Source organism: Thunnus maccoyii, chromosome 3, assembly GCF_910596095.1.
Source record: "Thunnus maccoyii chromosome 3, fThuMac1.1, whole genome shotgun sequence".
Taxonomy (NCBI): Eukaryota; Metazoa; Chordata; class Actinopteri; order Scombriformes; family Scombridae; genus Thunnus; species Thunnus maccoyii.
Genome location: NC_056535.1, coordinates 33,944,998 through 33,960,883, shown reverse-complemented (window position 1 = coordinate 33,960,883; position 15,886 = coordinate 33,944,998). Strand labels below are relative to the sequence as shown.

Sequence of the window (15,886 nt, the reverse complement as noted above, 5' to 3'; positions counted from 1 at the left end):
TGTGCGTGTGAATGATTAACAGCAAACTGAAACAGTCGACGGGATGCTGTGGTCACAACCTCTGATCGCTGACTCGCTGCGTGCACACATGTGTGTTCTGCAGAGAAAATGATGGTTTCCATGTTGCTGATGTCTCTAAATCAGTCTCTCTGACCAAAGTTTAATTTAATTCACCTAATTTCACTGCACCGCGTCTTCCTCCTTCCTCATCTATCAGTCTACTTCAGCATATCTACCTCCCTGCTCTGCATTGTTCTCCTTCCCTTGAGAGAAACAAGCGACTTTCTCTTCAGATCAACATGTGCTTTGACACAATCTGAAAATCATTTTTTCCACACTAACCTTCCTCTCCTCCCTAACTTATCCTTCCTTTCCTCTTTTATCTGTGTTTCTTTCTTGCTTCTGTACTGTTTCTTTTTTCTCATTTTCCAATATTAATGGAAAAAGCTAAAGATTCTGATGTGTTTTTGTCTGTTTTAAGTGTGTTTAAGTGCTCTTAGATGGAGCGTCTGACATGTGAAAAAGCTTAAAAAGAAAGCTTTTGGATCTAAAAGGCCAAAGGATCACAACTCAGTGACTATTTTGGCTTTTATAAATGAACATTGTCAGTTTGAGAACTTGCCCGTTTAGCTACGGTAACACAGACAACATGAACATCTGTTTCCCCAAAACTTTGTCTTTCAAAGCATATTTTTACTATAACTGTAACAATCTGATTCATTTATTTAACATTCAGCCACCAAACACCTTCATCCACCTTTTCACTCATAATATCTCTCTGACTTGTCCTCCAGTGTCCCAGTGAGACTTACGACGCCCTCCATAAGTCCACCAAGGATTTCCCAGACGAGGTTGTGAGCTTCATGCGGCAGCACCAGCTGATGTGGGAGCCCGTCCTGCCTCTGGGTGGCAGACCCATCTTAACCCGGGTCAACTCGCCCTACATGCTCAAGAGGGTCGTAGTGGACCGGGTGGACGCTGAGGACGGACCTTACGACGTCCTTCACCTAGGCACAGGTGAGGAGGAGGAGGGAGAGAGGGAGAGGATGGGAGTTTAGGATGCTGTTTGTATCTACTGTATGTAATGAGTTGCAGTTCTCATAAGTGAGCAAGAGGAGTGGGAAATGTTAGAAGAAAAGAAAAGATATATGGTGAGGGTGAAAAGTGACACTTTTATTAACAAAGTTTCTATGAGGGGAAGAAAAACAGATCGCAATGTGAGATAAAGCAATAAAAAACAATGAAAACACAAGGAAAACACATGTGGAAGAAGAATGGAAGCAAACTGATAAAGGCTGTCTTATAAAAGCACAAAGGGATTTAAAAGAAATTCAACAGATGACAGAGCGAAGCGTTTATGTTGATGGATGTGGTGGCAGCAGACATGGAGGACAGAAACTGTGGGCAGAACTCTTCACTATCTCCCAGAGAAAATGTGGGAAAAAGACGAATCAAGACACTGAAAACAAGCATCAGAAATCAGATTTCCTTTTCACTTCATTATATTTTGTTGTTTAAGGTTTCCAGCTCACACTCCAAAAACATTCTTGTCACTCTAAACTGATCATACAGGTGAGAGAGTTGATCTAAGAGATGAGAATAAGAGATGTTTAGAGAGGATTTAGCTAGTTTTTAAGTTTTCTAATCCAGACAAATGTACAATGTAAACCAAATTTAAAGAATTTTGCTATCACTTTATTATTTGTGTTACTTTCTATTGGTCTGTTGGTACCACGTTAGTATTTTTCTTGTGTTGTACCAAACAAGCGAGGACATGTGTTTCTGGCTTCCTGGAAAGGAAACAGAGTTGCAGAAACAGGTTGAAAAAATCTTTTTTGTCGTGCAGCGGACAGAAAATCTTTTTAACTGAGATGGTGAGAAGAATATTTGAGGATTCTGGAAATACTTTAAGAACAATACAGTACAACCTTTTTGGTTTTTCAAAAGTCGCTGGGTGTTTTTTGTTTATAGTTATAAACTATGAGAGGCGCATACTGGGAGGCTGAGTAGAAACAAACAGGACACCACCATGAAGAAATTAAAAAAAAAAAAACTACCACAAGAAAAATAATAATTCTAAGCGTCTTTCCACAACTTCACATTTTCACCAAACCACATTGTTAAAATGTCGTTTATAATGATCTCTCACTGTTTTATCCTGAAGCATCACTTCTGACGGGGTGAACGGGTTCCTGAGTGTGTCTGGGCTTTGTAAGTGTGTGTGTTCATAAAAACCCTGAAGCTGTATGTCGGTGTTTGTGATCCTGTGTGTGTTTGTGTGTGTTTGACCGTGAATGGTGAGTGTGTGTGTGTGTGTGTGTGTGTGTGTGTGTGTGTGTGTGTGTGTGTGTGTGTGTGTGTGTGTGTGTGATAAATGGCGGAGGTTATTTAACCGCTGGTGACAGGCCGCGGGGCCAGAGGTGCCCCAACGGCTCCATACATCTCCTCTAAGTGGATTCCTCTCCAACATCTCTCATCTCCCCATCAGCAGCACATTTACCTGCCTGATTAATGCACTTTGTGCTCTTTCAAGTGCTCTGATTTGCACACAGTGCGACCAGAATGAATCTTTCAATGTCCTTTTTTTTAATATATCACTGCTCAGCCACGCGTTCATGTCGAGGCAGATAATTCTGAAAATAAAATATAGGTTTGTAAAGTGTACAGGTTACTCTGAAGTCATGCACTGACCTGTGTAGTGAGTTGTACATGTTACATGTCCGTCCCTGTTAAATGCTGCAGTTTTAACTGTTTTAACTTTAAATCCCTATTTTTCTTTTATGACCGTCACTGTTGGCTGAGATATCATGTGTGACAGATGAAAAGACAAACAGCTTTCATACTAAGGGAACAAAAACTGATTGAACTGTGGAGTTAATTTCAATAAAACAGCTCATTATCGGCTTAAATACAAAATGACTCCCAATACAATGAACTTTGACTAAGTGTTTGCCTCACAACATACTTTTACAGAGTAGATTTTGTGTATTTTGTAGATAGATTATGTTGTACTTCAGTTTATTTTCTCTAACATGGTCATTTATAGTGCACATACATCTTTGGGAGGAGCTTTCCAACCTTTTAAAGTTTTACCTCGCTGTTGATTTGTTCACCTTATATTTTTGCCATATTGGGTCGAGACTCAGAGAAGAAGAAACGTTGGAGCACAAACACAGTTTCCAGATTTTATCTCGACTCTCTTAAAATTAAATGTTACAAAGGTCTCTGATGACATCTCAGTACATCATTAGTCCATGTAGGGTAGGCTTGTTTTCCAGACTCATCCGCAGCCACACGCATGCATACACACACACACACACACACACACACACACACACACACACACACACACACACAGAGCATGTAATAGTCATTCTGGTACAAACATAAGAGATTTCCCACAGCAGGATTTCTGAGGTTTATGAGGTTCCTTGAGAACATCCTGACATTATATGTGTGTGTGTGTGTGTGTGTGTGTGTGTGTGTGTGTGTGTGTGTGTGTGTGTGTGTGTGTGTCTTCTTGTACCTGAATGAATGTATTTTATGTGTCTGTACAGGTAGAAATGTGAACCTATATGTGTCCACATGAATTGATTTGTGTGTTTTTGTGCTCCTGCATATGGTTTTAGTACATTACATGTTAAGTGAATCTGCTTTTACAGTCACTGTCTACTTTATTAGATACACCTGTACAATCTAACGCAATCCAGTTCAACATCTCGGCCATAAATTCTACTTTTTCGAAGCTTATAAATCGTCCGTTTTTGTTGACACAGTCAGAAAGGTGATAACTCTACTTTATGTTGATTATTAAGGTTGTAGCTGGTGATGATGTTGTACTGAAGTGCATTATATTGAAATCTGTTTTTAATACATGTACTCGTGTATGTAAATGGGGCAGACTAAATATTAGAAACATCTTTCAAAGTAATACAGTCCAGTTCAGCTCCATCACCACCCACTACAACCCCAGTGAAAAACAAGTGTCCCAGTTTCCATGATTCTAACAGTATCCAGGTTTCTAATCATCTGTTTGCAGTTGTGTCTTGATATCTCACGATCTCAGCCCCCATGTTCTCCAGGCAGCATATCCAGGTTTCTCAAAACCAGGATAAGGGTTTATCCAGGTTTCCGAAACCAGGATAAGGGTTTATCCAGGTTTCCGAAACCAGGATAAGGTGATTATCTAGGTTCCTGAAACCAGGATAAGGTGATTATCTAGGTTCCTGAAACCAGGATAAGGGTTTATCTAGGTTTCCGAAACCAGGATAAGGGTTTATCTGGTTTCCGAAAGCAGGATAAGGGTTTATCTAGGTTTCCGAAAGCAGGATAAGGGTTTATCTAGGTTTCCGAAAGCAGGTTAAGGGTTTATCTAGGTTTCCGAAACCAGGATAAGGTGTTTACATGTGCAAAACATAACCAGGATACTAGTGTGGATGTAAACACACTCCAGAATTATCACCTCTTTGACAGCTTTGTGAAAGTAGAATTCATGGCAGAGCTGTTGTATTGGATCGCAGTAGACTGAGCAGTGTGTAGTTTCACTGCAACAGCTGGTGTTTAGCAGTTGTGACTAAATCTCATAAATCCTCTCTGATTTTACTTGTGTGCGACTCACCGATGTCGTCATCGCAACTTTGTGAGTGGAAATTTTCATCTCAGAGTTCACAAGTTCGTCGATGCCTTTAAAGCAGTTGGTCGCCTGGAAGTAATTTTTTACATTTTTTTGTGTTTATTTGTTTTATTGCTCCTTAATAAGGCATTAAAATACGACACAAATCTTTCATCGTTTTTGATCAGGATACAAAAGTAGCGCCCTTCTTTGTTGTCAGCTGCCTAGCGACAGTGCTCTCATGCCAAGCATATCATGCACTCCACGAAATTAGGAACTCGAGTTGTGTTTGCGGATACTAATAGTTTCTGAAGCTTGTACGCAGTGTGATCATGTGCAGCAGCAGGAATGGAAACCTGCAGGCCATTGATTTCACCATGAACTCATTAAAATCTCATTTTCCACATCTCCCATTCTTCATGGAAAACATATTTTCCTCAGCCCCGCTCAAATTTTTAAAGTTCAGGGGATTCACTTTCTTTTCCTTGACGCACCACATCTGATATTAAGAGGACATGGTTGGTTTTTCCACCAGTCCACATCACTTTGTTTTGATGTTATTAAAATCAAAACATACAGTAATTCCCTTCTATGCAATTATTGGAAGGAAATACAATAAAATATGTAGAACAGCTATGTTCAATCAGTGATGAACTCAACCTGCATGTTACAACTTTGAGTATTTCTCCTACATAGGGACGTCCCCTGTGAGACAAAAAAGTCAAGTTTCATAAATTTTTTTGGACACTACACATTAGTTTTATTTGTTTTTCCAAAGTGAAATCACTGTCTTGAGACCCTCTATCCTCGAGGGTTTTAGGGTAGATGTGCCGGTTGTAAAACCCCTTGTGGAAGATTTGTGATTTTGAGCTATTTAAATAAAATTTATTTGACAAGATCAGGGGAAAATCAGAGTTTAAAGAGCTGAAATTTGTGTGCTTTTCTCTCGTTTCTCTCTGCTCAGTGAATCATGTGTCTGTTTTGACATATCAGTAAATGTTATCCTCTGTTTTGTCCAGATGATGGGAAGGTGGTGAAGGCAGTCTCGGTGATCAAAGACAACTGGGACACAGAGGAGATCATTCTGGAGGAGCTGACCGTCTTCCAAGTGAGATACAACAAAATTATGTGAAATGTGACTGTTTCTGCTTCTCATTTTAACACCTGAACGGTCGCTGACAGTCTTCTTGTAAACACTTAGACAATAGCACTTGTTAACCCCTTAACATCCACCCTTTTTATAGAATTTTCGCCTATTTGGCCAAATGGAAAAGCTTATAACAGAAGAACTGTAAGGCCATGATGCATGTATCAGGCTTCATTTAACAAGTGACATCTTCTAGTTTCTGGAAATGTGTTTGTTTAGCATGTGGCAAAACTACATCAGTTCAATCTCAGTCTATCATGAGTCATATTTGAATAACAATAATTAGGACATGCTTTATGCCAGAACTGTGCAGAATACCATAAACCTTCTACATCTTGTCAACCTGTATAATATTCCAGACCTCTAGGCCTAACCTAACCTTATGGGAGCTCGGGAGTTTTTAGTTTGGTGTCACTGGTGTCCCTGAACCTCTCCAATCATCTCCAATTGGCTAAATTGTGCCATTACTCATTGCTGTGTGATGCTACCGCATACAACTGGCTTAAGCGGGTCGCCGGCGACCCGGTGGATGTTAAAAGGTTAATACTTCCTTTACAAAAAACAGGACACATTAGCGAATTTTCACATGAAATGGCATCTTGTTCTTTTTCTGCTGGAACCAAACATGTTGGCCCACCAGTCCGCACCTGTTTTTACAACCCGAACCACTTTGAACACCTGAGAAACGACTCCTAACTTCATTCCTTCTGCTCAGATTATCCCGCAGAACATTGAATACCTCACTGCAGAGCTAAGCACACACATGAACTGTAGTTACTCAGGACTTTTATGGCTAAAATCACAGACCCAGTTTTCCCAGTGCCCATCTGCCGGCCCCGCGCCACACGCATGTTGTTTCCAGTGGAACATATTTGTCGGGAATAACTCTACTAAACAGAAAAACAGATAGCAGGGCACATATTTCCCAAGGTCTTCTCTGTAAATAAGCGTTAGAGAAGACAAGAGGACTGGGGGAAGAGAGGAGGACAGAAAAGGCAAAAACAGGAAGAAAGGGGAAAAGGAAGAATGTTTTTTAAAAAAAAGAGCAGAGGATGAGAAATAAGGACAGGAATAAAGAAAAGATTAGATGAGGAAGTGAAGCTTAAGGAGCATTAAAGTGGAGCACAGGTGAAGGGAAGGAAGAAAAACCACAACAGCCACAAACAAACAGGATACCAGAAGCACATTGTCCGTTTACTTATAGTGAGATTAAAACAGGAACTAACCCATTTCCATCAGCTTCACACAGAACAGGGACAGGGGTAAACCAGCTGGCACCGACTGTACGACCATATGATGAACTGCCATGTTTATATAACCGTTGGAGGCACAAGAGGCTGGTTTGCTCCCTGATTGGTCGGTCAGTTTGTTGGCTGTGACGGGACATATGATAGCCAGATCACTCTCCCTTTACCCTTTACCATAGTCTGAGTCTCCTTTATCTCCCCCTCCTCCATCAGTTCGACCTCCCCACTCGGAGCGTTCAGGGGTCGTTGACTCCCTTTGTGAAATGCTGAAATGAGTCAGTGAGCTAGAAAAATAGAGAAATCGAGGAGTAATTTAAATTTATTAGATTTCTAATCTGAGTAGCTGCCCTGACCTCAAAGCCAGCCGCAGCATTTAAAGCATCTCTGAGACATTCCTTTGCAACCTCTGCAAGGCTGAACTATCAGTTTTGTTAAAGACTAACACCGAAGGCCCCCCCCCCAATTCCTTACCTTATTCTGCTGCTCACAGTCGACAGTCGACACAGTTTAGTGTTTCTGTGTGTGTGTGTGTGTGTGTGTGTGTGTGTGTGTGTGTGTGTGTGTGTGTGTCTGTCACAGTATCAAGACCACATTACGCATTAAATCACATTGATTCCCTCGGTGATCATAGAGATATATAAATGATGAATGATTGCCGTCTGTGTGATGCAGCGAGTATCTAAATTCATCCGTTTTCCTTTTTTATCGTGCAGAGTCCGTCTCCCATCCTGAGCATGGAGCTGTCAACAAAGAGAGTAAGTTTATCTGTCTGTCTGTGTATTTGTGATATTTATTCAGAGTAGAGAACAAACTAAACAATGTGTCATTATGTGCTGTCATCAAAAAAAATTAAATGGTTTCAAAACAGTATCCAACTGTAGTTGAGATCAGAGGAAAATATGTTGATGGATTACGGCAGACTGGTCTATGTAAAAGTTTAGTCAGGATACTGATGACAGCACATAATGACACCAGGGTTAAGGAGAAATTAATATACAATTTTATTGGCAAACTGGCTCATTTAACAAAACTCCTGTTTCCTTGTAACAGTAACTATGACTTGACTTTTTTTTGCATAAATGTAATAAATTAAATGTAATTCTCACAGTGGATGAGTGATGAAGTAAAGGAGATATGTTACCTGCTAACTAAACATAAATAATTAGAAAGAATAAAAAAGAACATAAAGATGTCCAAGGCACAATATTTTACATAAAAAATATGCCATAAAAATGAATTTTCAGAAGTTAAAAGTTTAACAAAACTTGGATGAACTGTGTTCAAACTTTATTGTCTTGAGGAGATACTTTACAACGACAGATGAGAAAGGCGTTGTTGGTTTTCTTTTACGAACATCTGTTGCCCTGAAGCAACCTCCAGAGACGGACTTCTTCACGCTCATCCTCCTCTATCTCTTTGTAACAGTAGTAGGAGGTGTGGTGGATTTACAGGAAGGTAATGAATCTCTTGTTTTTCTCTCTCCTCCACAGCAACAGCTGTATGTGTCCAGTGAGCTCGGCGTGGCCCAGCTGGGGCTCCAGAGGTGTGAGCTGTACGGGGTCGACTGCGCCGAGTGCTGCCTGGCCAGAGATCCCTACTGCTCCTGGGACGGACAGACCTGCTCCAGATACTTCTCCACCAGCAAGAGGTAGAGAAGGAGGATGAGTTACAGGTTTAATCTACAGAGGCTTTGTCAGACATGTCTAATGTTTTGTTTCTTTAAGCCGTGCTAGCAGCGAGGCTCTGTGGATCCCAGTCTGGTTTCTCGGTCCAGACTGAAATAGCTCAACAACTGTTAGACGTATTTCCCCAGATGATGAATCACACAGCAGCTGCTTTCTAAAAATATTTCATTTAGATTTTCCAAATATATGTAACCTACATTACACACACACAAACAACAACACACCTTCATCACACGTATAAAACAAACAGGATCTGATCAACTTATATGAATTACGTTAAGTATAACTGGCCATAAACATGAGTCTGATACTGTAAACTCTACAGCCACTGAAACCTGACCAGACTTTCATCATTAGTGGAAAAATTATTGATGTTTCAACAGGATAATCATCTCATCAAGTGTTTCATTCTCTTGAGACTTTCCTTGATTCCCGTCCTGGATGGAAATAGCCAAGACAAGAAAGTTAAAAAAAGATTAGTTTGGGTTTGAGTGTTTACACTCATAAAGAGAGAGAGAATACTGACAGGAAGGAGGACAGAGAGAGAAAAATGAACCTGGCATCTTCTGAAGAACAAGAGGAGAGAAGCACGAAGGAGGAAATGAGCAGAAAGTGAGAGAGTCTGTATCTTTTCGCTGACAAAGTATAAATGTGAAAACTAGAAAGGAGATGAGAGACCTGCTGCTGAGGAAAGACAAGCGAGACCATCAGTTATGTTACAGTCTAAAGGACATAAAGCAGGAAAGGAAGGAGCAGCAGGGTCACAAAAGAGACATGACAACACTCTTTACCATGACTGGAACAATATTCTGTATTTTCACAGCCTGTCTTTGCTCCATGTTTCCTCATTCATAATCGCAATAACTTTATATTTTCACCTCCGAGGAGCCGGCAGAAGCCCAGAAACAACAGTGAGAAAGAGGATTTAATGCTGTTTTACAGCTTTATCTAAGGGCAACTTCATTATCTGCTGCTGTCAGGCTGTTTAACTGATGAGTCTTCAGTCTACTCCACCGCACACACGTCAGTCACTGACAGTACCCACATTATTCACATTTTTTAGCTTGTTGTCATAGATACATAATTTGTTCATAAAGGGGAATAAAGAGATTAGATGAAACAATAAGGTGACTAACAACAAGTCATGTGCGATAAGAAGTTTAATGATAGTGGGATAAATAGATTAAAGCAGAAATTTATGTGAAAAAGTTACGAAGAAACTGTGTGTGTGTGTGTGTGTGTGTGTGTGTGTGTGTGTGTGTGTGTGTGTGTGTTTCAGGCGGACACGGAGACAGGATATAAAGTACGGCGACCCCTGGAGTCAGTGCCCAATCACCGAGGATGGTAAGGATTTCCTCTGTCTGATATGAATAACCCGTCTCTGTGTCGCTGTTTTAAATATTTTTCCCATCATAAGTTACGTAACGGACGGCCGGCGCGGTTTAGTGAAGTGGATTTCCACTTCCACACACACTCTGTGATTGACAGAGTATTTTGAAGTGGCGTAGCGGTGGACGGACTGTAAGACGCCACAGCGGAACAGCTGTTTGGTTGGCGTCTACAGAAGAGATCTGCATGAATCAACGACTGTGTTTGATTCTTGGCACCTGAACTTAAAATACATACATGAATAAACAGACTTAATGTTAAGAACGTCAGAAGAGTCCAAATAAGAGATGATGCTATAGGGATGTATCTATCTTAAGTTCATTGTTTAATCTAAAGTATTAAAGATCTTAAGTTACCTGCTATATTGTAAATTTGTTCTGCTATCATTCATTTTGCAGGAGACCCTAGAATATTCAGTATAATATAGAATATATGTATAAATGGATTCTTTACTTTTTCATTAAAACTTGAAAGTTTCATCTCATTGGATGAATTTAAACTTTTAAGAGACATCTGGGATTGTTTCTGATGTGTTTGTGTGACTGGATGCACTCAGGTCTCTCTTCTAAAGGAGATCTTTATCAATAATAATAATAATAATAATAATAATAATACAGTCCTTTTTAAAGGCACTCTGAGATGCTTTTCATAGGAAATTGCACACAACAACAACAACAACAACAGAGCAGCAGGAAAGACAATGTTAAGAATAGAAAACAAATGCAGTATTATTAATTAAAGGTTATATGCTGCATATAAAATAGCTCCTATTATTATTCTGATCTGTAGGCAGGAGTAGGGCGCACTCTAGGGGACGTACTCTGTAACTGCAGTTTTCTCTGCTACACAGCAAACTAGTGGTAAAAGTTTATTACAAATAAGGAAAAATAATAATTAGAATATATTAAAATTTAAATCTTCACATAAATGCTTCTATAATATGTAATATATATGTTTGTCTTGAGTGTCTTGAGGCTGTGATGCACAGTGTCAACAGTAACTGACACACTAGATATTATCTGATCATCCCTCCTTTTTTCTAGTCAGATTTATACTGAGCATAGTTAATATTTTATCTGTCTCTGTACAGCATTTCATATAAAACCTCTCAGGATGTGACGCTTTGAAAGAAGGAAACAACAGTAAATATATTTCTGCTATTTCCAACTGTTTCAGATTCACAGTCTGTTGAGGTGAAGTCAGTGTACGGCGTGGAGGGAAACTCCACCTTCCTGGAGTGCGTTCCTCGGTCGCCGCAGGCCGAGCTCAAGTGGACGGTGCCGCAAACAGAGAGCCAGCAGCAAACTCTCAGTCAGATGCACCAAAGCAGAAAGGTGAGTCACATCTGTATATCTCAGGAGAACAATGGTTGACTGTAGGGATGATGCTGCAGCGAAGTTTTGCTTGTCGCTGTCATTTGGAAGTGTTTCTATCACTGTAGTTACAATAGTATTAAGCTGATGTTGAGTTAACTCACCTCTACGTATGGAGACATCACTCAAAAACTAGTAGACTGTGACCCACTGTGTGAGTGAATCAGACAATTCTTCTTTTCCAAAGAAAGAAAGATGTCATGACTGCTGTTGCTTAAAAACTTGAGGGATATATCTGTGAAAAGCATCACAAATAGGATATTATCTGCACGTCATCGGTATCGGCCGATAACAGCTCTAAAATGAAATATCGCCATCGGCCATTTCTGCCGATTATGAGAGGCCGATATGTCGCCTTCCCCTCCACCACCTGACTGTGCTTCCCTCCACGGACTGTTTCACCCCGACGGTCCCGGTGTTTCCTCCACAGGCTCCACTGCTTCTTCCTACTTTAACCTGAATAACAAACCAGGGCTCAGTGCTCTAGTTGGATCCACATGCAGAACCGGGGCTGGGGGGGGGGGGATCTTTTTGGTTTATAGCGGCGGTTGGCAACCAGCGTATTAGGTGCAATACCGCCACCTTCTGCTCCGGAGTGTCAACCAGAGATTAAATCCTGCACATTAATCCTGTCTGTCTAATGAACTCAAAGAAAACTCTGCTGCTCCCACTTGGCTGGTTCATTAAAGTTTTAATGCTGAGTTTTCCTAAGTTCTTCCTTCATATATTGTCTTTCTTGATCATACTTAATACAATCTATGCTTGCATGCATAACAGTCTCCTCAGCCATATGGAATAAAATATGTGCATATATCGGCATCGGCCACAATGAGTTGGAAATATCGGCATATTGGATATCAGCAGAAAATCCAATATCGTGCATCCCTAATCACAAACATGTATTATGATGATTTTTGAAGGGTTTTGACAGGTTTTTATAAGCTAAATTATACATTTTTCCCATATCACAGATATATCCTTATCCTTATAATCCTTCATCTTAAAATATGAAATTCCTTTAAATTTAGTTTGGTTTTAAAAACCTGATTTCCGTGGTCTAACGTGCAAACTTTAATAAATATTGCATGGTGGGTTACATATTAATGTCAACAAAACCATGAGAAGTGCTGTTAGTAGTGGGGATGTGAATTACAACAAACTCACAACTTGAACATCATCCTCTGATCTTCTCCTGTCTCCTTCTCGTCTGTTCTTTGCTCCCTCAGAGCAACGACGGCCGCTCCCTCTACATGAAGCGAGGGTTGCTGATTCAGCGCCTGGAGCTGGCTGACGCCGGCGTCTACACCTGCACCAGCCACGAGAACTCCTACCGTCAGGTCCTGGCCCGATACCGCATCCACATCATCCCCAACCACAGCCTCCATCCGGCCCGCTACCAGCAGAACCACAGCCCCAACCAGCAGGGCCCCGTGGTCCACGGGAGGAACGGCCCGTCGGCTGTGGGGGTTTCCGGGTTTCACAGCCAGGCGGGAGCCCCTAATCCGCCACCTTCGCTGCCGGGAAACAGGAACTCGTGGATTTCCCAGCATCCTCAGCTTCCTCTGAAGAGCTACAAAGACCTGCAACTGGCGGGGAGCAACGGTCTGAGCGTGGACGAGTACTGCGAGAATCTGTGGTACCGCGAGAAACGCCGGCAGCAGAAACTCCGCACTCTGAAGCTGAGACAGGAGAGCAGGAAAGCCCGGGTGAGGAGGAACAACCCTCCGGAGGTTCCCCTCTAGTCACCTGGAGAACACAGAGACTGACAACAGATCCTGTACATGCAGTGGACAAAGAAAGAGCTAATAATGGCGGCTGGTAGAGTGATACCACCTCTATGCCTTTAAAGACTGACAATAATATTCAAAAAAAAAAAGAGAGAGAATTAGTATATCCTCATCCTGAGTATGTTGACATTTAGACACTTCAAAAAATGGAAATGGAAATGTAGAAAAAGTTATTTTATGTCTGAATTTTTATTATTAGCAACGTTCATTATTGTTTCAGTTGGCTCCAGAATGTTATTTTGTAAGTCAAAGATGGAACCAGCATCTGAAAGATGAAATCACACCTTAGAATCACAAATGTGCCAAATATTATGGGTTTATGACACATTTAAAGGGAAACTTTGCTATTTTTTTCAACCTGGACCATATTTTCCCATCTTTTTGTGACTAATGGGGTCAACACTGTTTGAAACTGGTCCAGTATTGAGCGAAACAGGCTGTAATGTGATCCTCTAGGGCTTATTTTTGCCACTGACAGGCTCAGATTGTTATTATAAGTGTCTGAAAACATCATGGGAAGGACCATACAGAGAAGTAAAACATATTTCTTGACTTTCACTTGATCCGTCTGTTTATTAACTGTGTCTAATCAAATCTGACTCAAGGAGAAAAGTACCTTGACGGTGCGTTAGTGTTGGATTACATTGGAGCCCCTTTCATGGCTGCTGGCTGAAACGCTCTCACTCAATACTGGACCAGTTTCAAAAATTGTTGCACCCATTAGACACAAAAAGATGGGAAACAGGGTCCAGGTTGAATACCAAGGTTTCCCTTTATGCATATTTGTTGCTGACAGGTTACAAGACAACATACTTACAACATAAACGAGTCAGAAGGGAAGTGATGCATCTGATCTTATTTCAAGCTTCATTAGCTTTCAGTACAAGCTTCTAGAGAAAATATAATGCTGCTAAACAGCTTGGTAGCAGTGCCAAAAACTGTTTGAGTTACTATTTGTAGTGTTAGAAAGACTTGTGGCATGAAGTAGGAAACATTATCAGAATATTTACCTTTTCTTTAATGTTATGAATCCAACAATATCTCAGCTTTCCTTCTCTAGTATGTCCTCTGCATACTGGAAACAGGCCGCTGACGGGGAATTTGTAGTAAAAAATATCTGAAATACAGGTGAAAGGTTGAGGTGAACATGTATCAGGATCTCACACACGACGCAGACTGAAGTATATATACGGTATAAATTAATGACAGAAGACTAAACATGAAAAGTGTTTGCCCTATTTACTGCCACACGTTTAACTGTTTAACAAAAACTTATACTGTTTTCTACAAGTATTTATGTTTGTTTCATACATACCTGATGGATTGAATAAAGGCCTCAGTGGAAACGCACACGTAAAACAAACCTTGCTTGAATGACACATTCTGTATTAATTCTGCCATGTAACTAATAATTATTATTATTCACATCAATGTATATTAAAGAACTCTATTTTTGATAGTTTTCTTTCTTTGTATACTAGGATTTAGTACATTTTCTGTGTTTTTATAAACTTGTGTGTTTCTCTTTTTTTTAACTTCACGACTCTAATAAGCTTCGAGATGAAGAACTGAATAATGGATTTTCTGTTAAACTGTATGTGAATAAGCCACAAAATTATAACTTACCTGTAAAATAAAGAAATAAAAACATTCAAGGGTTTTGATTTATTTCTAAAAGATAAAATAATTTAAAGTCAGAAAAGCTTTTTCACTCTGAAAGATCAGAAACTCTTTTTTTTTTTAATTAAATTACATGACAGAGTCGATATGTGACTCATCTTTGACTCATTTTGAAAAGAATAACACAATTTGTTTTCAGTCAATATCATAAGAGGCTTCTATTATTAATCATCATAACCATCTTAAAAAGGGATTTTTTTGTGTTTGAACTTGAGTGGAGAAAGTCAGTGCAGCGCTGAAATATTAGGTAAAAATGCGGAAACTGTCTTTATCATTTTAGTAATTTTATTGTGTATATTCCCAAACAAATGTGCAGTTAAACAAATAACAACAAAGTAACTGCCAAACAGTGAGTTTAGGACCTTTAGGGCCCCGTTGAAAGTAAAAATAAATCAACAGCAGCAATATAACAAGAAAAAAAAGGACATTTATATTCAAAGGTACTGGAGGAAATAGAGACTCAACAACAAGACACAAACTGCACATTACAGGAAAGCAACGTTGTTTATATAACATGCAAATATGTGATGGAGAGACATCCAGACAGGACACATTTACTGAGCTGCAGGATTCAAGGATTCAAGGACCTTTACTGTCATCTCACCACAGTTACATTTATACTTTTCAGTTTCAAATGCTGCCTATGAAGAAAGGACATTGTGTTTCCTGAGTTTGGTGAAAAGATAATGTAAATACAACAGACATTAATACTTTAGAAGAATTTAAAGTTAAGATTTGATAAAGAAGAGAGAATATAGAGAATGTAAGAATATAGTGAGGTTGAACTGGTCACAGGCATTGAAAAACTTCTATATACTGTATTTGACAAATGTTCTAAGATACAGAAATACAGGATAGTCAGAGTGCAGTAGTGCAAGAGGATCAGGTGATCCAGTAACTGACCATACAACTCTGTTGAGATTGTGCATTTGGATGGAGAGTTTTGGAGATGTTGGTTATTTACAC

General features: G+C 39.9%; 1 protein-coding gene across 1 annotated transcript in view; it reads left to right on the top strand.

Annotated features, from left to right (window-relative positions):
• Positions 1 to 14,890, top strand: part of si:dkey-49n23.1 (semaphorin-3D) — a 110,223-nt gene extending 95,333 nt beyond the window's left edge. Inside the window, exons 12-18 of the mRNA XM_042406520.1 lie at positions 795 to 1,017; positions 5,632 to 5,720; positions 7,720 to 7,761; positions 8,497 to 8,654; positions 9,971 to 10,035; positions 11,257 to 11,414; positions 12,680 to 14,890. Of these exons, the coding sequence (XP_042262454.1) occupies positions 795 to 1,017; positions 5,632 to 5,720; positions 7,720 to 7,761; positions 8,497 to 8,654; positions 9,971 to 10,035; positions 11,257 to 11,414; positions 12,680 to 13,195 (1,251 nt within the window). The 3' untranslated portion in view covers positions 13,196 to 14,890. The remainder of the gene's footprint in view (positions 1 to 794; positions 1,018 to 5,631; positions 5,721 to 7,719; positions 7,762 to 8,496; positions 8,655 to 9,970; positions 10,036 to 11,256; positions 11,415 to 12,679) is intronic.
• Positions 14,891 to 15,886: the final 996 nt, after the last annotated feature.